This window comes from Trachypithecus francoisi, unplaced genomic scaffold, assembly GCF_009764315.1.
Source record: "Trachypithecus francoisi isolate TF-2019V2 unplaced genomic scaffold, Tfra_2.0 Lachesis_group10, whole genome shotgun sequence".
Classification (NCBI taxonomy): Eukaryota; Metazoa; Chordata; class Mammalia; order Primates; family Cercopithecidae; genus Trachypithecus; species Trachypithecus francoisi.
In genome coordinates this window covers 33,177,312-33,201,931 of record NW_022681455.1, presented here as the reverse complement: position 1 = coordinate 33,201,931, position 24,620 = coordinate 33,177,312, and the positions used below count along the sequence as shown (strand labels likewise).

At 46.9% G+C, this 24,620-nt stretch overlaps 1 protein-coding gene across 5 annotated transcripts; it reads left to right on the top strand.

Moving 5' to 3' along the window:
• The first annotated feature begins 81 nt into the window (after positions 1 to 81).
• VPS52 (VPS52 subunit of GARP complex) lies at positions 82 to 22,635 on the top strand. Of its 5 annotated transcripts, XM_033216768.1 has the most exons (20): positions 82 to 412; positions 1,400 to 1,484; positions 1,632 to 1,684; positions 1,862 to 1,937; positions 2,123 to 2,190; positions 2,494 to 2,669; positions 3,027 to 3,177; positions 3,785 to 3,885; positions 3,996 to 4,128; positions 4,254 to 4,311; positions 4,672 to 4,805; positions 5,280 to 5,435; positions 7,117 to 7,235; positions 7,521 to 7,644; positions 7,915 to 8,010; positions 8,139 to 8,246; positions 8,471 to 8,536; positions 20,812 to 20,923; positions 21,149 to 21,267; positions 21,782 to 22,494. In XM_033216768.1, the coding sequence occupies exons 1-20, from the start codon at positions 323 to 325 to the stop codon at positions 21,926 to 21,928; spliced, it is 2,172 nt and encodes a 723-aa protein (XP_033072659.1). In that variant the 5' UTR covers positions 82 to 322; the 3' UTR covers positions 21,929 to 22,494. The 5 variants fall into 5 exon arrangements, with proteins under 5 accessions (XP_033072659.1, XP_033072660.1, XP_033072663.1 ...); XM_033216769.1 differs by lacking the exon at positions 21,149 to 21,267 and having other exon boundaries at positions 21,782 to 22,635; XM_033216770.1 differs by lacking the exon at positions 1,632 to 1,684 and having other exon boundaries at positions 94 to 412; positions 21,782 to 22,635.
• Positions 22,636 to 24,620: the final 1,985 nt, after the last annotated feature.

Here is a 24,620-nt window from a genome sequence, read left to right as displayed (position 1 = left end):
AAACTGTTTCAGCCTGACCTGGCTGGACTTAGGAGAGTATGGCTTGGGTACCACAACTTCCGGTGCGCCTTTCTTTACAGTTCGTAAACTTCATAGGTATGAGAACAGCGAAGGTTCCGGGCTAGTTTGTGCTTCAGACTTCCACATTTCCGTTTAGAGTTGGGTGAAGTGATTAGAACTGAAAGGGAACACCTGGAGTCAAACAATTTAACTCAAATATCTGGGAACGATTTCGCGCTGAGGAAGACCCTTTGGGACTTGTAGCTCCACTCCGGGAACGGACTCGCCGGCCTGACAGTTGCCGGAAGTGAGGCTGCGGGGAATGGCCGCCGCTGCGACTATGGCGGCTGCCGCCCGGGAACTGGTGTTGCGGGCTGGGACGTCAGACATGGAAGAGGAAGAGGGCCCGCTGGTGAGAGCGCGGAACTGTTTCTCCTCCGTAGTCCCGGTGCTCTTAGCTTCAGAAAGACCTGAGCTGGGTTTAGGCACAAGCGTGGGAACTTGGGTGCTACCCGTGATATTACCTGTTTGACTCCCCGTACCCTTCCCTGTGATCAGACCCGACCCTGAGCGGGACCCTGGTGGCTGAAACTCATATTCTGGGGCACAATTTCAACTTTGCTTCACATTTTGGGGTAGAGTCAAGAAGTAATATAGTGTAAAGGTTAAGAACATGGACTCTGGAGCCAGACTGCCTGGGTTCTAATTCCATCTCTGCCAGTTACACGCTGTGTTCCCTTGGGCAAGTTAACAAGCTTTTCTGTGCCATCATTTCTCACACCTATAAAGTGAGGAAGATAGAACCTACTGTATACATCGTCATTAGAATCAGATGAATGAGTATGTTTAAGATTGCACCTCGCATGCAGGTAAACACTATGTATTTTGACATTTCTAGAAAGCCTGGGGTTCCCCAGAGGTGTGATAGAACATCCAAGATGGCAGGAGCCTGAGGGTCCTAAATTTAACTGCAAGTTCAGCTCTATCCTCTGCAATTCCTAGGTTTCCTCATTAGGTCATCTCCACTGTCTTTTTACTTTTTTTTTTTTTTTCTTGAGACGGGTCTCCCTGTGTTACCCAGGTTGACCTTGAACTCCTGATCTCCTCAGACAGTCTTCCCGTCTCAGCTTCTAAGTAGTTGGGACTACAAGGAGCCTGCCACCATGCTGGGCTACCTCCACTGTCTCATTGGATCGTCTCACTCCTTGTCTTATTCCTTACCCATCACCACAAAATAGGAGAGTGGGTACAATGTGAGACTCTTAGACTTTTTCAAAGCAGTACCTGTGGCTCCCAGTAAAAGCACCTCCTTCTCACTTGAAGGACTGGGGATATCCAATTATATTTTTTCTTTCTGTCTTTCACCGTATCTTACTCCCATTAATTGATTCCTTTTCAGGCGGGTGGTGCTGGGCTCCAGGAATCACTGCAACTTGGGGAGTTGGATATCACTTCTGATGAGTTCATCCTGGATGAAGTGGATGGTAAGTGATGGCATGGAGTGGGTGCAGTATCTGTAATCTGAGAGGCATGGGAGCTGGAAGGAATAAGGTAGGGATTGGTGTGCAGATACTCAATGTGGGGAGAGGGAGCTGTGGAGCTGAACCCTTATGATAAACTTCTATTTCCAGTTCACATTCAGGCAAATCTGGAGGATGAGTTAGTAAAGGAAGCTCTTAAAACGGTGAGGATTTCCCCTATACTAATCTGCCCTTCTATCTACTCTCCCCCAAAAGGAAAAGCAACAGTCTCTTGCTTTTGTTGTATCAGCCTGGTATCTGACCCTTTGGTCCTTCACTGATTCTGTTAGTGTCTCTTTACTGAGACTTTTTTCTGACCTGTCATCTTTATGTCCTCCCAGGGTGTAGATCTCCGTCACTATTCAAAACAAGTTGAACTGGAGCTACAGCAGATTGAACAGAAATCCATTCGGGATTGTATCCTCCAGCAGAGGGATGGGGCGGTGCTATTGATGTGGGGATTTTGTGGTGTGTAGTACAGATGTCCCAGCTGGGGTCAAATCTCTAAGGTTTCTGTCACTTCAGAGAGCAATTGGAGAGGTACTACAAATCTGAGGATCTCCTATTTTCACCATGAGGCCCCTTGACTTTTTGTGGGTCAGATATTCAAGAGAGTGAAAATATAGCATCTCTGCACAACCAGATCACAGCCTGTGATGCTGTCCTGGAGGTTAGTAATCCTGAACTGTGACCCCTAATAGCTGCTCTGAACCAGATCATGGACTCTGGTGCCATTTTTAGGTCATCAGCCTTAAGATGGGGACAAGTTAGGGTCATTTTCAAGACGACTTCAGGAGCCTTTTTTATTATTGCTGCCATATTTAATGTTATTTCCTGGTAATCTGGGGTATCTCATCCTCTGCCACCCTCATGGACTGATGAATACTGAGGACTTCACAGAGAGGCTTTGGTGGCCCACTTATCCCCTACAAACCCTATAGCACTCCAGCAACATCTTCTACCTTCCCTACAGCGAATGGAGCAGATGTTGGGAGCTTTTCAGAGTGACCTCAGCTCCATCAGCTCTGAGATCCGGACACTGCAGGAACAGTCAGGAGCCATGAACATTCGACTTCGAAATCGCCAGGCCGTTCGGGGAAAACTTGGGGAGCTTGTTGATGGTCTGGTCGTGCCTTCTGCTCTGGTCACGTGAGTTACCGGTTTGAAGGGTCATAATGTCCATAGCAGGTGAATGGGCTGGGGTGACCTACCCTATTTACCATATGGGTCTACTGGCTCCAGATTAAGTGCTTTTTAGAAATTAGTAGCCAGGTTAACCACCATTTCTTTAGGCATGCATTAGGCATCAAAGATTAAGAATGATGTAAGATCAGGTATATAGTGGGAAGGTCCAGGAATAGAAAACTTTGTACATGTGTCCTGACTATATGGTACAATGCAAGGTGGTACAGATGATGGGGCTGGAGGTAAGGAGTGTGGTCTGGGTCTGGTTTAGGGATGTCTGGGTTTCCCTTGTAACTTATCCCACCCCTCCCTGCTACCCAGGGCAATTCTGGAGGCTCCAGTGACAGAGCCCAGGTTCTTGGAGCAGCTACAGGAGCTGGATGCCAAAGCAGCTGCAGTCAGAGAGCAGGAAGCTAGAGGCACAGCAGCCTGCGCGGATGTCAGAGGCGTGCTTGATCGGCTCCGGGTCAAGGTGGGAAGTAGGGATGGATACCCTGAAGGCTACTAGAAGCAGCCCTCCCAAGATCTTCACTATGGATTTCCTTGGCAGAGCTCACTGTAGCCTGTCTCCAAGAACTTCACCCTGCCTTTTCTGGGCAGCCCAATTCTTGCCTCTCTGGGTTTCCCTGAAAATCTTGAGAAATACCAAAGAGATATTCACCACTTTTCTTTTCTTTTTTTTTTTTTTTTTGAGGCGGAGTCTCGCTCTGTCGCCCGGGCTGGAGTGCAATGGCCGGATCTCAGCTCACTGCAAGCTCCGCCTCCCGGGTTTACGCCATTCTCCTGCCTCAGCCTCCCGAGTAGCTGGGACTACAGGCGCCCGCCACCTCGCCCGGCTAGTTTTTGTATTTTTAGTAGAGACGGGGTTTCACTGTGTTAGCCAGGATGGTCTCGATCTCCTGACCTCGTGATCCGCCCGTCTCGGCCTCCCGAAGTGCTGGGATTACAGGCTTGAGCCACCGCGCCCGGCCTGTTCACCACTTTTCAACCTATGTTTACCATTTGTTGCTTCCCCCAGTTCCTCTCATACAGCAAAAAGGTTGCAGCTTCATGCCCTGTGCTTGGTTCCCCACATCTAGGCAGTGATGAAGATCCGTGAGTTTATCCTCCAGAAGATTTATTCCTTCAGGAAACCAATGACCAACTATCAGATCCCCCAGACGGCCCTGCTGAAGTACAGGTCACAACCCCAGGGAAGTGCACGGGATGGCCTTTGAGCTTTTGAGCAGCCTAGTGTGGGCATCTGGTGTCCTGGGAGACAGGTAGACTGACATGTTCCTGACCTCCTAGGTTCTTCTATCAGTTTCTGCTGGGCAATGAACGAGCAACAGCAAAGGAAATCAGGGATGAATACGTGGAGACGCTGAGCAAGATCTACCTGTCTTACTACCGCTCTTACCTGGGGCGGCTCATGAAGGTGCAGGTAAGGTCAGGAGGGAGAGGCATTCCTGGGCACGTGGACTGGGACGAGGGGACATCCCTGGGCAAGGAATATTTTATTGTGTTGTTGGAAGAGACGGTTATCAGTTCTCTTTTCCGTTTTCTTAGTATGAGGAAGTTGCTGAGAAAGATGATCTAATGGGCGTGGAAGATACAGCGAAGAAAGATATCCTAGTCCTGGGGAACCCTCATGCCAGGTCTTGAGAGTGGGAGGACTCTCGGCTGCAGCCACCAAGGCACTGCTCCTTACCTTTTCCTATGGGACTGAAACCTTTTAGAATGTGATGAAAGCTATAGCCTCCCCCCCAAGAAAGATGCACACATCATTTTGACACATAGTTTTGCATATGATTGCAGGAGGTGGGGAGACACCCTGAAGTCCATTCACAGATGTCATCACGTGGGGCCCTAGTACTGGGAAAGAGGGCTGACTAGGCCATGTCTCGCTGTCTGGCGTCCCCGCAGATAGTGAGTCTTTGGGCCCAGTTATGGTCTCATTGTTTTCCCTGACTTTGACCCATCTTACGATTCTTCTCAAAGCCATCACTCCGCAGCAGGAACACCATTTTCACGCTAGGAACCCGCGGCTCTGTCATCTCCCCCACTGAACTTGAGGCCCCCATCCTGGTGCCTCACACAGCCCAGCGCGGAGAGCAGAGGGTATGAGGAGGAACAAGCTTCAGTTATGAAAGAGACTCTGAGCATGGGGGGAGGAAAGGCCAGACCTCAGGGCAGAGCTTCCCAACCTGCAGGCCCTGTCTCAATCCCCTTAGACTTGGGAGTGGCCTTCTCCAATCACTCCGGCCTGCTCTGGTGTGAAAAGAGCTGGGAACCATTGACTTAAGGGCATGCAGAGGGGAGAGACTGGATGAGGGGAATGGCGGTCAGAGGCAGATGTTGAGGTGGATGCAGGAGTAGCAACAGCAGGTGGGTGTAGGCCCTTTTTGTACCCCTATATTCCCCCACCTTTTCAGTGCCCATTCAGCTTGCTCTTTGACAGCCTGGACCTAGATGGATGCCAAGGGTCTGCCCAGCTCTTATTACCCAGGTTTACTGATTTTGCAGCCATATCCATGGGAAGTCAGTGTTGGGGTCCATCCCTTCTGTGTTTCTTCTTTACTTCTCCTCTCCCAGTATCCATTTGAGGCCCTCTTCCGCAGCCAGCACTACGCCCTCCTAGACAATTCCTGCCGCGAATACCTTTTCATCTGTGAATTTTTTGTTGTGTCTGGCCCGGCTGCACACGACCTGTTCCATGCTGTCATGGGCCGTACACTCAGCATGACCCTGGTAAGATTCCTATTTCCTGTACTATTCAACACCTTTGTCCCTAGTCTTCATCAGCAGCATAGTGGGGTCATGACTCTGGTAGAACTGAAATCAGGATCACCTCATTCTAAAATGTCTCAGCCTTGGCTGGGCACGGTAGCGCACACCCATAATCCCAGCATTTTGGGAGTCCGAGGCAGTAGGATTGCCTGAGCTCAGGAGTTTGAGACCAGCCTGGCCTGTCTATAAAAAATAAAAAATTAGCTGGCTGTGTGTTGATGTATGCCTGTGCTCCTAGCTACTTGAGATGCTGAGGTGGAAAGATTGCTTGAGCCCAGGAGGTCAAGGCTGCAGTGAGCCATGCACTCCAGAGTGAGACCTGTCTCTAAAGAAAAAAAAAAAAAAGAAAAGCTGGGCGCAGTGGCTCATGCCTGTAATCCCAGCACTTTGGGAGGCTGAGGCGGGAGGATCTGTGAGTTCGAGACCAGCCTGACTGACATGGTGAAACCCCATCTCCACTAAAAATACAAAAATTAGTCAGGCCTGCGCAGCCTGTAATCCTAGCTACTCAGGAGGCCGAGGCAGGAGAATTGCTTGAACCTAGGAGGAGGAGGTTGCAGTGAGCCAAGACTGCGCCACTGCACTCCAGCCTGGGTGACAGAGCGAGACTCCGTCTCAAAAAAAAAAAGTCTAAGCCTTGTTACTTAGACTTGTCACAGTGTTACTTCCCATGAAATCCTCAGAGTGTAGGGTCCCTGAGACTCCCCCTACTGCTGCCCCACAATCAGGCAGTAGCACATGAAAACTGAGGGTCCTCCAAACCCCTGACCCAAGCTCAGCCTGGAACTCTGCTGTGATAGGCTTGTGATCATAGATCCTGCTGCGACCAGGTGCAGTGGTTTACACCTGTAATCCCAGGACTTTGGGAGACCAAGGCAGGAAGATTGCTTGAGGCCAGGAGTTCAAGACCACCTGGGCAACATGGCAAGACCTTGTCTTGACAAAAAATTTAAAAATAAGCCAGGCATGGTGGTACACACCCATGGTCCCAGCTACTTGGCAGGCTGAGGTGGGAACATCACTTGAGCCCAGATGTTTGAGGCTGCAGTGAACTGTGATTGTACCATTGCAATCTAGCCTAGGTGACAAAGCAAGAACCTGTCTCTAAAGTCAAAAGCGCTGGGTGCAGTGGCTTACACCTGTAATCCCAGCACTTTAGGAGGCTGAGGTGGGCGGATCACCTGAGGTCAGGAGTTCGAGACCAGCTTGGCCAACATGGTGAAACCCCATCTTTACTAAAAATACAAAAATTAGTCGGGCGTGGTGGCAGGCGCCTGTAATTCCAGCTACTCAGGAGGCTAAGGCAGGAGAATCGCTTGAACCTGGGAGGCAGGCGGAGGTTGCAGTGAGCCGCGATTGCGCCACTGCATTCCAGCTTGGGTGATGAGGGCGACAAGAGCGAAACTCCATCTCAAAAAAAGAACAACAAAAAAAGCCCAAAACATAGATCCTGGTGGGCAAGGCAGTAGAACCACCTGTGTGGCAGTGGACAGGAAAGCAGGGAGCAGTTGCATTTTACATCTCTCCCTTCTGTCCTATCCAGTGCATCATCCCCAAAGAAACACATGCGTTTGTTCATAGTCATTGAGGAAAACAAACTGACATTCTCTTTTAATCCTCTGCTTGTTCCCAAATCACACAGAAACACCTGGAGTCCTATCTAGCTGACTGCTACGATGCCATTGCTGTTTTTCTTTGTATCCACATTGTTCTCCGGTTCCGTAACATTGCAGCAAAGAGGGATGTTCCTGCTCTGGACAGGTCACTGAATTCTGGTCCTTGATGCCCATCAGGCCACGAACTCTCTTGGTCTTGCATGACTCTGCCCTAACCTTAGACTTCTACTGACCTGGTATCATCAACCTTTATTCCCATTGATTTGCTTCAGAGGCAGTACTGCTGCTTTTTGACTCACCTTTCTCCAACCACTGCCCCCCCCATCCCCACAACTAACTGTTGACCATTAAACTGAATGGTGCCCCACTCCCTCCCATCCCTCTCCAACATTCCTTGCCAGCTGACCTCAGATTCTGATTAAGCCCACAGGTACTGGGAACAGGTGCTTGCCTTGCTATGGCCACGGTTTGAGCTGATCCTGGAGATGAATGTCCAGAGCGTCCGAAGCACTGACCCTCAGCGCCTAGGGGGCTTGGATACTCGGCCCCACTATGTGAGGGAGGGCAAGGGTAACAAAGGGTTCTTGAAAGGCAGGGCTCTAAGCATCATTGTGGGGGTTGGCCAAGGTCACAGTTGTGTCATGGGCCACGCTATGAGCAGGCATTCTGGGAGGGTGGTAAAACTCATGGTGAGTGGTGCACTGTGGGTAGGAGGGACTGGAGGTAGAGTCACATCATATGGCGGCGGGTTGACCAAGGGAGTTGGGAGGTGGTGTTGGTTGGGCCAGGAGGTGGGTGTGATTTTCCTTCCCACTCTGTCCTAGATCACGCGCCGCTATGCAGAGTTCTCCTCCGCTCTTGTCAGCATCAACCAGACAATTCCCAATGAACGGACCATGCAATTGCTGGGACAGCTGCAGGTAAGGGTCAGACAGGAGAGACTTACCAGCAGCAGGGCTGCTGCCAGTGGGTAGAGGCTGAGGAGGAGCCAGAGGGGGTCCTGATGGCCTTGCTTTCTGGTGTCACCTCTTCCTCTCTGCCTTTTCAGGTGGAGGTGGAGAATTTTGTCCTTCGAGTGGCAGCCGAGTTCTCCTCAAGGAAGGAGCAGCTTGTGTTTCTGATCAACAACTATGACATGATGCTGGGTGTGCTGATGGTAATAGGTGCTCCTTCTCCTTGTCTTCCTACCCAGAAAATTTGGTTTCCCGCACTGCTCTGTTAGGTCTGTGAGGGCAAAGATGATGCCTGTCTTGTTCAGCGTTTTACTCTTGGAGTCTCGCACAGTGTCCAGCTTAGTACAATAAGTGTGGAATGAAGGGGACATCCTGAAGTGAAGGACTGCTTTCCCCAAACTTGACATTTCCCTTTGTCTTCCCTTAGGAGCGGGCTGCAGATGACAGCAAAGAGGTTGAGAGCTTCCAGCAGCTGCTCAATGCTCGGACACAGGTAGGGGTGTGGGGAAAAGGGAAGGGACAGCTTTGTGTGCTGTTTTCAGCTCCTGTGTGTTTTGTGTGTATGTGTGTGTGTGTGTAGGGAGTGGCATAATGGACCTCAGGTACATGGAATTACTGTAACTCTTGATCCATAACATACTGTCATTATTGGTCTACTTTATTTTATTTTGTCTTTGGTTTTGCTTTTTTTTTTTTTTTTTCTTTTTTGAGGCAGTGTCTCACTCTGTCACCCAGGCTGGAGTGCAGTGGCATGAACATGGCTCACTGCAGCCTCGACAGCCTGGGCTTAAGCGATCCTCCCACTTTAGCCCCTGGGTAGCTGGGACCACAGGCATGAGCCACCATGCCTAGCTAATTTTCTATTTTTAGAATGAATTTTATTTTTTTCCTTATCCATCCCCTCAAGCACTTATCCTTTGTGTTATAAACAATCCAGTTACACTCTAAGTTATTTTAAAATGTACAATTAAGTTATAATTGACTATAGTCACCCTGTTGTGCTGTCAAATAGTAGGTCTTACTCATTCTTCCTATTTTTGTTTGTACCCATTAGTCATCCCCACCTCCTCCCCAGCCTTCCACTAGCCTTCCCAGCCTCTGGTAGCCATCCTTCTACTCTCTTCGTACATGAGTACATGAGTTCAATTGTTTTGATTTTTAGATCCCACAAATAAGTGAGAACACATGACATTTGTCTTTCTGTGCCTGGCTTACTTCACTTAATATAATGATCTCCAATTCTATGCGTGTTGTTGCAAATAACTGAGTCTCATTCTTTTTTATGGCTGAATAGTGCTCCATTGTGTACATGTCCCACATTGTCTTTACCCATTTATCTGCTGATGGACCCTTAGGTTGCTTTCAAATCTTAGCTATTGTGAACAATACTGCAACAAACATGGGGTGTAGATACCTCTTCAATGTATTGATTTCCTTTCTTTTGGGTATATACCCAGCAGTGGGATTGCTGGATCATATGGTAGGTCTACTTTTAGTTTTCTGAGCAACCTTCAAACTGTTCTCCAAAGTGTTTGTACTAATTTACATTCCCACCAACAGTGTATAAGGGTTCCCTTTTCTCCACATCCTTGCCAGCATTGTTATTGCTTGTCTTTCGGATAAAAGCCATTCTGACTAGAGTGAGATGAGATCTCACTGTAATTTTTAATTTGCATTTCTCTGATGATAGTGATGGTGAGCCCCTTTTCATATATGCCTGTTTGCCATTTGTTTTCTTTTGAAAAATGTCTATTCAAATCTTTTGCCCATTTTTTAATAGGATTATTAGACTTTGTGATGTGGTGTTGTTTGAGCCCCTTATATATGCTGGTTATGAATCCCTTGGCCGATGGGTAGTTTGCAAATATTCGTTGTCTCTTCACTTTGTTGTTTCTTTTGCTGTGTGTGCAGAAGCTTTTTTTTTTTTTTTTTTTTGGAGATGGAGTTTAGTTCTTGTTGCCCAGGCTGGAGTGCGATGGTGCGATCTTGGCTCACCGCAACCTCCGCCTCCTAGGTTCAAGCAATTTTCCTGCTTCAGCGTCCCGAGTAGCTGGGATTACAGGCATGTGCCACCATGCCTGGCTAATTTTGTATTTTTAGTAGGGATGGGGTTTCACCATCTTGGTCAGGCTGGTCTCAAACTCCTGACCTCAGGTGATCCGCCCACCTCCATCTCCCGAAGTGCTGGGATTACAGGTGTGAGCCACTGTGCCCAGCTGTGCAGAAGCTTTTTAATTTGATGTGATCCCATTTGGCCATTTTTGCTTTGGTTGCCTGTGCTTGTGGGGTATGGCTCAAGAAATTTTTGCCCAGACCAATGTCTTGGAGATTTTCCCCAGTGTTTTCTTGTAGTAGTTTCATAGTTTGGTCTTAGATTTAAGTTTTTAATCCATTTGAATTGGTTTTCATATGTGGCGAGAGATAGGGGTATAGTTTTATTCTTCTGTGTAATGGATAGTCAGTTTTCCCAGCACCATTTATTGAAGAGACTATCTCTTTTCTTTTCTTTTTTCCTCAGACAGAGTCTTGCTCTGTCACCTAGGCTGGAGTGCAGTGGCGCAGTATTGGCTTACTGCAACCTCCGCCTCCTTGGTTCAAGTGGTTCTCTTGCCTTGGCCTCCTGAATAGTTGGGATTACAGATGCCTGCCACCACGCCGGGCTAGTTTTTGTATTTTTAGTAGAGGTGGGGTTTCACCATGTTGGCCAGGCTTGTCTTGAACTCCTGACTTCAAGTGATCCTCCCGCCTCGGCCTTCCAAGTGCTGGGATTACAGGCATGAGCCACTGTGCCTGACCAAGAGACTATCTTTTCCCCAGTGTATGTTCTTGGCACTTTTATCAAAAATGAATTTACTGTAGGTGTATGTGGGCTAATTTTTTAATTTTGTAAAGACAGTGTCATGCCATGTTGCCTGGACTGTTCTTGAATTACTGCCCTCAAGTGAAAAATCTAATGATTCTTTTGGTTTTTTTGTTTGTGTGTTTGTTTTTTTAAAGATGGAGTCTCTCTCTGTCTCCCACACTGGAGTGCAGCGATACGATCTCGGCTCACTGCAACCTCTGCCTCCCAGGTTAAGTGATTCTCCTGCCTCAGCCTCTGAGTAGCTGGGACTACAGGTGCGTGCCACCATGCCCAGCTAATTTTTGTATTTTTAGTAGAGATGGGGTTTCACCATGTTGGCCAGGCTGGTCGTGAACTCCTCACCTCAGGTGATTCACCCACCTTAGCCTCCCAAAGTGCTGGGATTACAGGCATGAGCCCCTGCACCCGGCCCAGATTCTGTTTTTAATGACACTGAAAAACGGAATGAATTTTTGTTGTGGCATATATATGGCTCTACTTTTAAAAGCAAGAACACACACACAAAAGGGGGAAAAAAGCAGGAGTACAATAAATGCAACGTTTAGATCAACGAGTACCTGTGCATGAGAGGCACAGGGATGGTTTCAGGAGGATTTCATAGTTTGATGGTGGCTTTTGCCAAGCTGCTACTTCTTGGATTGTGTGGTGTGTTCATGGGTGTTTATATCATTAAAAAACAAAACAGCCACTGCACTGGGTTGTTTTATTTTTTAGTGATATAAACACTGATGAGACAAGAAAAGAAAACAGCAAGGCAAAAAAAAAAAAAAAAAAAGCCAGGCATGGTGGTGCGCACCTGTAATTCTAGCTATATGGGAGACAAAGGCGAGAGGACCACTTGAAATCCAGGAGTTTGAGGTTACAGCAAGCTATGATCATGCCATTGTAGTCTATCCTTGGCAACAGAGCAAGACCCTGTCTCAAATAGCAAAACAAAAATCCCCAGAATCACAGGATTTTTTTCATGCATAATTTTTCTAATATTGTCATGTTACTGCATATGGCTATAGCTCATTCTTTTTCACTGCCTATATAACTTGTGTGATTAAACATATTCTATAAATGGATTGTTTCCAGTTTCTTGCTTCTGTGAGCATTGTTTTATGAATAATCATGTCTTTTAGCACACATAGATACTGATTATCTTCATCAGAAGTTTCTCTTGGGTATAAACCTAGGACAGTAGTCTTGCTGTTTATAAGGTATGCAGTATTAGTCTTTATAAGACAATGATAAATTGTTTTCCTAAGTAGTTCCTTCTCACCAGCAATATGTAAGAATTCCCTCTGAGCCACATTTTCTCCAACATGTGGTATTATCAGATTTTGCCATTTTTTTCTTTTTTTTTTTTTTAGAGACCAGAGATGCTGCTAAAGATGCTTGGGATCAGAAATGTTTCAGATTTTGAGTTTTTTTGGATTTTGGATGACTTTCATTATTTTTACTGGTTAGCATCTGTAGTCTGAAAATCTGAAATCTGAGATGCTCCAAAGAGCATTATCTTTGAGCATCATGTTGATACTCAAAAACTTCTGAATTTTAGAGCATTTTGGATTTTAGATTATTGGATTAGGGATACTCAACCTGCGTTTCAGTGGGTCTTTATTTGTAATTTCCTGATTACTAATAACATTGAGTATCATTTCAAATGTTTAGTAATTATATGTAGGGGTTCAGTCAGGCTGGTGGGAAAAATGTTAGTTATGATAGCCACAAACCCTCTTCAAAGGCCTGAGAGTTTGCATAACTTCGGTAATAGATATGGTTGAAGGCAACCTGATCTTTACCTTTAGTTAAATAAATTAGAGTAATAACAAAGGAACGTGGGGAAGTTATCTAGATAGCTTGTTTACTCATGTGGTCTTAAGACTAACCTTTCATGTACCGCCGGTGCTTAACTGCTTTCTACTCAGGAAGTCCACAGTGTCAGTTACCTTGTAGTGGTGTTGACTTAAGTCTTTGTCAATTAATCTTTACTGAATAAATGCCAGTCTCACTAGCTGGTCAGGGCTGCCATCGCAGCTGTTTACAGTACTCTACAGGGAGTCTGTAAGCAGCCTGGACACACTCAGCTGGACTGGCAAAGCAGAATATCTGTGTCAGTGTTCTTCATTCATCTGTTGCCGGGTCAGGAGTCTGCAAGGGACAGACTCCTCGCAGCTGGTGCCCTATGTGAGGAGCATCACCACAACTATACCATTTTTTTTTTTTTTTCCTGTAGAATGGCTGTCATAGCATTTGACCTTTTAAAAATCGGGTTGTGGCTGGGCATGGTGGCTCACACCTGTAATCCCAGCACTTTGGGAGGCTGAGGCGGATGGATCAGTTGAGGCCAGTAATTCAAGACCAGCCTGGCCAACATGGCAGAACCCTGTCTCTAGATGTACAAAAATTAACCAGGCATGGTGGCACATGCCTGTAGTCCCAGCTCCTCAAGGGCGGTGAACCTGGGAGGTGAAGGTTGCAGTGAGTCAAGATTATATGCCACTGTACTCCAGCCTCAGTTACAGAGCATGACTCTCTCAAAAAATAAAGAAAAAAATAAGTCTGCTGGTATTTTTTGATTTATAAGAGTTCTTTGTGTCATGTGCATACTAATCTTGTTGATTATATATAGGTTATAGATTATCTTTTAGTATGTATCTTTTTACCTTTTTTTTTTTTTTTGGTGAGATGAGGGTCTTTCTGTGTTGCCCAGTCACCTGGGCTCAAGAGATCCTTGCACCTCTTTTTTTTTTAGACAGAGTTTCACTCTTGTTGCCCAGGCTGGAGTGCAATGGCATGATCTCGGCTCACTGCAACCTCCGCCTCCCAGCTTCAAGCAGTTATCCTGTCTCAGCCTCCTGAGTAGCTGGGATTACAGGTGCGTGCTACCATGCCTGGCTAATTTTTGTATATTTAGTAGAGATGGGGTTTTACCATGTTGGCCAGGCCGGTCTTGAATTCCTGACCTCAGGTGATCCATCCACTTCAGCCTCCCAAAGTGCTGGGATTACAGGCATGAGCCACCGCATCCAACCTTTGTTTTTTTTAATGTTGCTTTTTGATGAAAGAAATTTAAAATTTTAATGTGATTGAATTTATCTGTCCTTCATTTTTATGTCTTTGTTTTTAGTAACAGTCTCGCTCTGTCACCCAAGCTGGAATGCAGTAGTGTGATCATGTCTCACTGTAGCCTCAACCTGCTGGGCTCAGGCAACCCTCCTGCCTCAGCCTCCCAAATAACTGGGTCTACAGGTATGTGCCACATGCCCAGCTAATTTTTGTTGTTGTTGTTGTTTTGTAGAGACAGAGTCTCACTATGTTGCCCAGACTGGTCTCAAACTCCTGGCCTCAAGTGATCTTCCCACATCAGCCTCCCAAAGTGCTGGGCTTACAGCCACTATCCACGTCACCTGTGGCTCATGCCTGTAATCTCAGCACTTTGGGAGGCCGAGTGGGGGTGGATTACAAGGTCAAGGGATCGAGACCGTCCTGGCCAACATGGTGAAACCCTGTCTCAAGTAAAAACACAAAAAAATTAGTTGGGCGTGGTGGCGCGCACCTGTAGTCCCAGCTACTCATGAGGCTGAGGCAGGAGAATCACTTGAACCAGGGAGGTGGAGGTTGCAGTGAGCCAAGATTGTGCTACTGCACTCCAGACTGGTGACAGAGTGAGACTCCGTCTCAAAAAAAAAAAAAGAAAAAGAAATTCCTTATTACTCCAAGGCCAGAAAAATATTATACTATATTTTCTCCTTAATATTGTAGAATTTTGACTGGGTGCAGTGGCTGAAGACTGTAATCCCAGCACTTTGGGAGGCCAAGGCAGGAAGATTGCTTGAAGCCAGGAGCTTGAGACCAGCCTAGACAGTATAGTGAGACCTCATCTCTACAAAAAAATTAAAAAAAAAAAAAAATAGCCAAGCATAGTGGCACACACCTGTAGTCTGTGCTACTTGAGCCTGGGAGGTCGAGGCTGCAGTGAGCCCTGTTTGCACTGCTGCACTCCAGCCTGGGCAACAGAGCAAGACCTTGTCTCAAAAATAATAATAATAAAGTTAGAGAATAAGCAAATACATATATAGAATTTTTGTTGTTACCTTTAAGTCTGAAATTTACTTGGAATTAATTTTTGTGTATGATGTGAGGTAGGGATCTATTTCATTTTTTATGTGGATAGTTGGCCCAGAACCATTTATAGAAAATCTTTTCTTTTTCTTTCTTTTCTTTTTTTTTTTTGAGACAGAGTCTCACTCTGTCACCCAGGCTGGAGTGCAGGGCCACAATCTCAGCTCACTGAAACCTCTGTCTCCTGGGTTCAAGTGATTCTCCTGCCTCAGCCTCCTGAGTAGCTAGGATTACAGGCATGTGCCACCAAGCCCAGCTAATTTTTATATTTTTAGTAGAAATGGGATTTCACCATGTTGGCCAGGCTGGTCTCGAAAAGTTTTCACATTTTAAAAAGTCTTTAATGATTTTGATTAGAATTACATTGTTTATAGATTAATTTGGAAGAATTGATACTTTATGATATTGAAACCTATCCATGATCATGGGCTCCCTATCTTTTTTTTTTTTTTTGAGACAGGTTGTAGTGCAGTGGCACAATCATAGCTCACTGCAGCCTTGAACTCCTGGGCTCAAGCGCTCCTCCTGTCTCAGCCTACTGAGTAGTTAGGACTAGAGGCACACAGCACCACACTTGCCTTTTTTAAAAAAATTTTTTTTTTTTTTTTTTTTTTTTTTTTTGAAGCGGAGTCTCGCTCTGTCGCCCGGACTGGAGTGCAGTGGCCGCATCTCAGCTCACTGCAAGCTCCGCCTCCCGGGTTTACGCCATTCTCCTGCCTCAGCCTCCCGAGTAGCTGGGACTACAGGCGCCCGCCACCTCGCCCGGCTAGTTTTTTTTTTTTTTGTATTTTTAGTAGAGACGGGGTTTCACTGTGTTAGCCAGGATGGTCTCGATCTCCTGACCTCGTGATCACCCGTCTCGGCCTCCCAAAGTGCTGGATTACAGGCTTGAGCCACCGCGCCCGGCCTAAAAAAATTTTTAAATTTTTAAATTTTTTAAAAATTTTCTGTGAGAATGCAAACTTTAAAAATTTAATTTTTTATAGTGTCTCACTATGCTGGGATTACAGACGTGAGCCACACCACCTGGCCTCCTTCTCCAATTTTTAAGATAGTCTTTTAATGTCTTTTGATAACCTTTTAAAATTTTCAGCACAAAGACACTGTAAGTCGTTTGCCATATTTTTAGTTGGGCATAATATGTATGTTTAGTCCTACTAGGAATAAATATTTTCTAATCCTTTGTCTTTTATGTCTTATGTTTTTGATTTCTTATTCTACTGGCTAACACTCCCAGGATGATGTTTAGACGCTGAATAGAAAGGCGATAGTGAGAACCCTTTTCCTATTCTTGATTTTGAAAGAATTGTTGCCAGCGCTGTGGCTCATGCCTGTAATCCCAGCACTTTGGGAGGCTGAGATGGGAGAATCTCTTGAGCCCAGGAGTTTGAGGGGATCAGCCTGGGCCACATAGTGAGACCCCATTTCTTTTTTTTTTTTTTTTTTTTGAGACAGAGTCTCGCTCTGTTGCCCAGGCTGGAGTGGTACAGTGGCACGATCTCGGCTCACTGCAAGCTCCGCCTCCCAGGTTCACGCCATTTTCCTGCCTCAGCCTCCTGAGTAGCTGGGACTACAGGTGCCCACCACCATGCCTTGCTAATTTTTTGTATTTTTAGTAGAGACAGGGTTTCACCATGTTAGCCAGTATGGTCTCAATCTCCTGACCACGTGATCCACCTGCCTCTGCCTCCCAAAGTGCTGGGATTACAGGTGTGAGCCACCATGCCTGGCCGAGATCCCATTTCTTAAAAAAAAAAAAAGAAAAATAGCCAGGCGTAGTGGCATGCACCTGTAGTTCTAGCTGCTTGGGAGGCTGAGGCGGGATAATTGCAGATTAAGGCACCCACAAAGATGCACTTAAACCAGTTGTTTCTGCTGAGAGCAGCTGGGATTTGTCATTAGATTTGCCAGGTATAGAGAGAGACTGGCCAGCTGCCATCAATGCTTTTAGTCCTTTTTTGTTCAGCTGCTGCTTGATACTATGTAGGAAAGATTGTTAAAGCCCAGTGCACTGTTTCCCTCTGGTCACTCCTCTGCTATCAATGTGTTGTCTTTTGTGTAATAGAAAGCTTAAAGTTCATCTAAGTCGAGACCAGTACTCCTGTAGGAATATAATGCATGCCACAAATGTGAGCCACTTAAATAATTTTAAATTTTCTAGAAGCTACATTAAAAAGTAAGGAGAAACAAATGTGAGCCACTTAAATAATTTAACTTTTCTAGAAGCTACATTAGAAAGGAGAAACAGATGAAATAATTTTTTAAAACACTACATCCAAAATATTATTATTCCAACATATAATCAATAAAAAATAGTACTGAGGCCAGCACAGGCCAAGGCAGGGAGGATCGCTTGAACCCAGGAGTTTGAGACCAACCTGGACAACATGGTGAAACCCCATCTCTACAAAAAATACAAAAAAAATTAGTGGGGCGTGTTAGCACATGCCTGTTAGTCCCAGCTACTCAGTAGGCTGAGGTGGGATAATCACTGAACCAGGAAAGTCGAGGTTGTAGTGAGCTGTGATTGTGCCACTGCACTCCAGCCTGGGTGACAGAGCAAGACCCTGTTTCAAAAAAAAAAAAAAAAGATATACTTAAAATTTATTCCCATATGAAGTCTTCAAAATCAGGTGTATATATCATGCTTACAACACATAATTTATGGCTACTGCATAGCAGGGGTCATCACTGTTAGTTCAACTTTTCTTTGGCAGTCCACTCCCTGTGCCCCACACTACACTGCTGCACTGTTGTTGTATATGTGTGTGTGAGATTGCATTTAGACAACTGTAATAGGTTGAATTTGGTTATTTAATCTCTGTCCAAAATCACATCACAATGATGCCTTGATTATAGAAAGATCCTTCCTTGCAGCATATCTCCCTAGTCTCATAATAGTTATCTGACACCCTCAGTGTATATAAGTGAATATTTTGAGGGAAGAATAGAAAAGATACAATTATATCTATATATATGTGTGTGTGTATGTCTATATATATATATATATATATATTTTTTGAAACAAGTCGCTGCTCTGTGGCCCAGGCTGGAGCGCAGTGACATGATCTCGGCTCACTGCAACCTCCGCCTCCTGGTTCAAGTGATTCTTCTGCCTCAGCACCCTAAGTAGCTGGGATTACAGTCATGCACCACCACACCTGGCTCATTTTTGTATTAATAATTTTTAAATGGAATAATAATTTCACTTTCTTCTTACCAGATCTTATTGTCTGGGTTGTTTGTTTTTATGGGTTTTTTTTGTTTGAATCTCCCTTTTACATGAAACAAAAATTAACGTTTTATTATGGGAAATTTCTTTTTTTTTTTTTTTTTTGAGACGGAGTCTCGCTCTGTCGCCCAGGCTGTCTCAGCTCACTGCAAGCTCCGCCTCCCGGGTTTACGCCATTCTCCTGCCTCAGCCTCCCGAGTAGCTGGGACTACAGGTGCCCGCCACCTCGCCTGGCTAGTTTTTTGTATTTTTTTTAGTAGAAACAGGGTTTCACTGTGTTAGCCAGGATGGTCTCGATCTCCTGACCTTGTGATCCACCCGTCTCGGCCTCCCAAAGTGCTGGGATTACAGGCTTGAGCCACCACGCCCGGCTGTGGGAAATTTCAGTATGCTATTAGAAAAGCATAGTGAACCCCCCGGCACCCTCAGTGATATTCTGTGTATAACAATTCATGGACAGTTTTGTTTCATCTATACCAACACCTATTGATTATCCTCCTCCTGTGTCCCCCAGTTACTTTGGATTAAATCTTATACATTATTATCACTTCATCTGTATCAGAATGTTTTTCTTTTTTATTAAGAAAATTATTTTTGAGATAGGGCCTTGCTGTAGTGCCCAGGCTGGAGTGCAGTGGCATGATATAGCTCCCTGTAGCCTCGAACTCCTGGGCTCAAGTGATCCTCCCACCTCAGCCTCGTAAGTAACTGGGACTACAGGTGTGTGCCACCACACCTGGTTACAGAATGGTTTTAAAAACTACATTATCACACTTAAAAAAATTATCTTATTTAAAATAACTACCATTCAGATTTCCCCAGTTATTTCATAAATGATTTTTTTTTTGAGACAGAGTTGCACTCTTGTTGCCCCCAGGTTGGAGTGCAATGGCCCGATCTCAGCACACTGCAACATCTGCCTCCCGGGTTCAAGCAAGTCTTCTGCCTCAGTCTCCCAAGTAGCTGGGATTATAGGCACCCATCACCACGCCCTTTTTTGTATTTTTAGTAGAGACAGGATTTCACCAAGTTGGCCAGGCTGGTCTCAAACTCCTAACCTCAGGTGATCTGCTCGCCTCGGCCTCCCAAAATGCTGGGATTACAGGCATGAACCACTGTGCCCAGCCTTCATAAATGATTTTTATGGTTCAAATCAGGATCCATATAAAGTCCATATATGTGTCTTTTTTTTAATCTATAGATTTCCCTTCCATCTTAACCCCCTCTCCTCTGCAATTTATTTGTGGAAGAAACTGAGTTATTGAGTCATTTGTCATCTAGAATGATGTATAGTTTAGATTTTGCTGACTGCATTGCATGGTGTGGCCAAACTGTTCCTCTGTCTGGTGTATTTCTCATAAATGTGTAATTAGATGGAAAGGTTTGATCAGATTTAAATTAGTTTTTTTTTTTTCTACAGGGATATTTGAGAGGTAGTGGTATACATTTCCATCAGGAAGCACATAATGTCTTCTTGGCTCTCTTTGTGATGTTAGTAGCCATCAATTTCAGTGCCTAGATATATTAATTAGATTTCTGTATCTCCTACTATCTCAAAATTTTCCATCTTCTGTCTGTGCTACATTCTGAGTCCTTTCTTCAGTTATAAATTCTAGTTCATTGTATAATTCTTGTTAATCTGTTGACTTTCTAAAATTGGCTTTTCATATCTAAAAAATTTCCTTTTTTCAAGTCTGTTCATTCCTAATAGTTCTTACTAATTGGTCATTTTTACATCCTTAACTTTTTCTTTTCTTTTTTTTTTTTTTTTTTGAGACGGAGTCTCGCTCTGTCACCCAGGCTGGAGTGCAGTGGCCAGATCTCAGCTCACTGCAAGCTCCACCTCCCGGGTTCACGCCATTCTCCTGCCTCAGCCTCCCGAGTAGCTGGGACTACAGGCGCTGCCACCTCGCCCGGCTAGTTTTTTTTTTTTTTTTTTTTTTTTTGAGGCGGAGTCTCGCTTTGTCGCCCGGACTGGAGTGCAGTGGCCGGATCTCAGCTCACTGCAAGCTCCGCCTCCCGGGTTTACGCCATTCTCCTGCCTCAGCCTCCCGAGTAGCTGGGACTACAGGCGCCCGCCACCTCGCCCGGCTAGTTTTTGTATTTTTAGTAGAGACGGGGTTTCACCATGCTAGCCAGGATGGTCTCGATCTCCTGACCTCGTGATCCGCCCGTCTCGGCCTCCCAAAGTGCTGGGATTACAGGCTTGAGCCACCGCGCCCGGCCGCTAGTTTTTTTTTGTATTTTTAGTAGAGACGGGGTTTCACCGTGTTAGCCAGGATGGTCTCGATCTCCTTGACCTCGTGATCCGCCCGTCTCGGCCTCCCAAAGTGCTGGGATTACAGGCTTGAGCCACCGCGCCCGGCCTCATTGTTTGATCTTAACCAGGGGAATTGTATGGGCCAAAATTAGGATTGAGGATATTTTTCTCCATGGAGAATTTTCCTTAACTTTTGCAGCAGCTGAAAGATGCCATTCACACGGATCTACATTAGTCATGATGCCAGAATTGGGTAAATCTGCTGACACCAGGACACCTGTGTATATGTGTTTGTCTTTCCAGGAATTCATTGAAGAGTTGCTGTCTCCCCCTTTTGGGGGTTTAGTGGCATTTGTGAAGGAGGCTGAGGCTTTGATTGAGCGTGGACAGGCTGAGCGACTTCGAGGGGAAGAAGGTATGAGGAAAATGTGGTAATGATGGGATCAGTGGTAAGGGAAGTGGAAAAGAAAAATGAAAGGATGCAGATTACATGGTGGGGGAATAGAGTATGAAAGACTGGATTGAGAGAATACCAGAAAAGAGGGTTTGATGGTAAGGATGGCTATACCTTGGAGAGAACTTAGTGGAGTTGAAGATCAGCCAGATCCGTCTCTGACACTCTTTTTCCTCCTGCTGTTAGCCCGGGTAACTCAGCTGATCCGTGGCTTTGGTAGTTCCTGGAAATCCTCAGTGGAATCTCTGAGTCAGGATGTAATGCGGAGTTTCACCAACTTCAGAAATGGCACCAGTATCATTCAGGTGACCTGCAAGTCCCAGCCCCCACTCAGATACCCCATCATTTATTATTTTCCCCCATTTTGCTGGGCTCAGCATCATCTAAGTGACCCTTGGTTTTCAGTTACTAGCTGTGCCCAAAGTTCTGGATGAGCCCTAACCTGATTCTTCTTTTTTTTTTTTTTTTTGAGAGAGAGTCTAGCTATGTTGTCCAGGCTGAAGTGCAGTGGCACGATCTGGGCTCACCTCCACCTCACGGGTTCAAGTGATTTTTCTGCCTCAGCCTCCCAATTAGCTGGGATCACAGGCACCTGCCACCACACCCAGCTAATTTTTGTATTTTTTAGTAGAGATGGGGGTTTCACTGTGTTGGCCAGGCTGGTCTCGAATTCCTGACCTCGTGATCTGCCTGCCATGGCCTCCCACAGTGCTGGGATTACAAGTGTGAGCCACTGTGCCTGGCTGCCTAACCTGATTCTTAATCATCACTATTAGCACCACTTTACAGTTTGATCCCTCAATGACTTTCTTTGACCAGGGAGCGCTGACCCAGCTGATCCAGGTCTATCATCGCTTCCACCGGGTGCTGTCCCAGCCGCAGCTCCGAGCCCTGCCTGCCCGGGCTGAGCTCATCAACATTCACCACCTTATGGTGGAGCTCAAGAAGCATAAGCCCAACTTCTGATGTGCCGGAAACCACCCTGAGATCTGCCAGTCATCTCCATGGACTTCTGCACCCCATTCCATACCCTTCTTCACCTGGGGTCCCCCTTGCAGTTTTCCCCTTGCCTCCCAGGCCCTTGACATGGCTTACCTGCCTTCCCTCCCAGCACCTTGCCCAACAGGATAAGCTGGATCTCCTTGGCCTTCTGAATTTCCCAGTGTCTTCAGGTTTCCCAAGACCACTTCCCTGTGGGCTTCCAAAATGGCCTTTATCATTTCTCCAGTCTGTCACCCTCCTTTCCTGCTCCCATATACCCAAGGCTTGTTTCTTTCCCTGTAAAAACCTTCACTGCGTCAGTCTCTGGTTCACTCAACTAGTCACCATGTCCTGAGGCATGAAGCCTGAGCTCTTGGAATCGCTGGCAAGGGGTGACTGCCTCTGTCACTGTGTTTTTCAAAGTCATTTCTTTTCTCTAGTTTTTTGACCTAAGATCTCAGCAATTTGAACACTAACCCCTCCCCTCCTGGCTCAAGAATTACTCCCAAGTCAGTCTGCAGAAAATAAATACTTAATATGACATGACACTTCTCCCATTTCCTTTCTCCTTCCTGCTGAAGGCCTTAAGGTGGCCCCATCTCTAGAGTGACCTTTCCTTTCTGACTGCTTCCTGGGCTTATATCCCTTATGGCGGGTGTAACCTCTAACCTCTAGCTACTTCCAGGCCAGAGGAGGAAGGTGGCCTCTGGCTAAAGCAGATGCTGCAAGGGCTGAGAACCAGGCCGCGCATCCCCAGACACTAGCTCGAGGGCTCCCTTGGGACAATTCCAAGCTGACTCTGGAATCCCTCCTCTGTAGCAGCTCCGTAGCTCCTCTGGTTGTGGCTGTCACAGTCCCTTGCTCGTGGGCTGCAGCAGTCAACCCACACCCACACCGTTGGGGCAGGGGTAGACCAGGCAAAATTCATCCATGTCATCTATTTGTTTAACTTGGAGCCTTCCTGCTGCCCATGCTTATACGCTTCGTTTGACCTTAGGCTCTAGACTGGAGAGACACAGGGACCCCTTTAAGGCCTAAGAGGAGAGGTGCAGTTAAGGAAAAATGGTAATTTGGGGATGTTTCCTGTTTCCTCCACCCCCACGGCCTAAACATTCCCTTCCCAGGTCCCTGGAGAGTGGTGGAAAGAAGGCGGATTCTACTCCCCGCTTAGGCCCTCCGGATGCGGGTCTAGACCGCCGGCGACGGGAGGTATCTTGAGTGAGTCTGTGACTGCAAAGCACACCCGCCGCGGAGCGGAGGCTGCTGCGTCCTGAGGCTGAGAGCGGGTCCGGCTCGGGCTCTCCTAATTGGCGGACGCGGGAGGTGGCGTGGTAAGGCAGAAAGGAGCGGGATTTCAGCTCTCGCCTTTTCAGGGTTCCGCCCCATATCTGAGAGCCGCTCTCTGATTGGCTTGGGAAACCGTGTCTCAGCGCTTTGGCCTAGCGACTTTGATGAAAGTGTTTGCGCCTGAGACCGAAGTGCAGAGGAGGGCGAGCACAGGCGGAGAGGATTGGAGAATCAGCGATTCCTGATTGGCCAGGCGTGTCTTGAGGGCGGGGCCAGAACTGCGTCCTTAAGTGACCTCGCACTTGCCCCGCTCACCCGCTCCGCGTTATTCAGGGTTTACACCGCCTGACTCACTGCGCTATGCGTTCCCTCACACCTGCCGGATGCCAGGCGGCGGTGTGCCAGGCTCTGAGGAGCCGCGAGCTCACCCCAGACGCCAGCCCCGGGAATCCTCTGCTCCTCCACTTTCCCTTCCCGCTGCTGCTTTCTTGCCCACCCACTCCCAGGTGTCACTCTTGGGGCATCCAGATGTTCTGGCATTTGACCTGACTCCAGCCTAAGCGCGAGGACGGGAGAAAGGCCAAGGGTATGAGATTTGGGACAGGAGAGGCATTTAGCTACTCTGACAAAGAGCGTGGGTTCCCAAAGAAAGGGTCCCCAGATACCCCGCAGGGGAGACAGACGACTTCAGTTAACTAATGCTTGCATGCGGGGAGGCTGTGCAGGCAGCCACCACGGTTCTTCACAGCCTTCATTCTTTCCTTTCCCTGTCCGTCGCAGAACCCAAATCCTCAGAGCTGACCGAAAAGCCCGTGTTGTTGAAGTCGCTGAGGGGCAGACGCAGAATGTGAGCCGTGGGGCGAAGGGACAGTTCCGGAGGCTCGAGATTCCGGAACCCGGTGGGCATTCAAGTGATACTGGAGCACGCAGTTTTCAGGGACATTAAGCTCGCCCCGGGGGTCCACTGGAACCTTCTGACCCAACGATCTCTCTGGACAGGGTGATCCAGAACAGACGATGAAGAGACAGCGTGAAAGGGAGCAGCGATCCCTACACTGACCTCCGGAGGGCAGCATGATCAAGGGAAGGAGCTGTTCACCCTCCGCTCAAACCCCCGCGCAGCCTCTGCGGCTTACTCCTGCTTCCCAAGGCGGCGAGGTTCCACCCCCACCACCGCCGGCCCCCGCCGCCCTCTTCGCGCTGAAGCTGCTGAGGGTCTTTTTCTTCAGCCCCAAATCCTCTGCTCTGTGGTTTACGATTCCTAGGCTTAAACTCGTAACTGCTAGGGTCATCACTCCTCAAACTTCTCCCACACTTGTTTTGTTGATGACGAACACAGGGGCCTCACAGACTCAGAAGCATCTGGAATCATTCCGACGGACAGAACTGT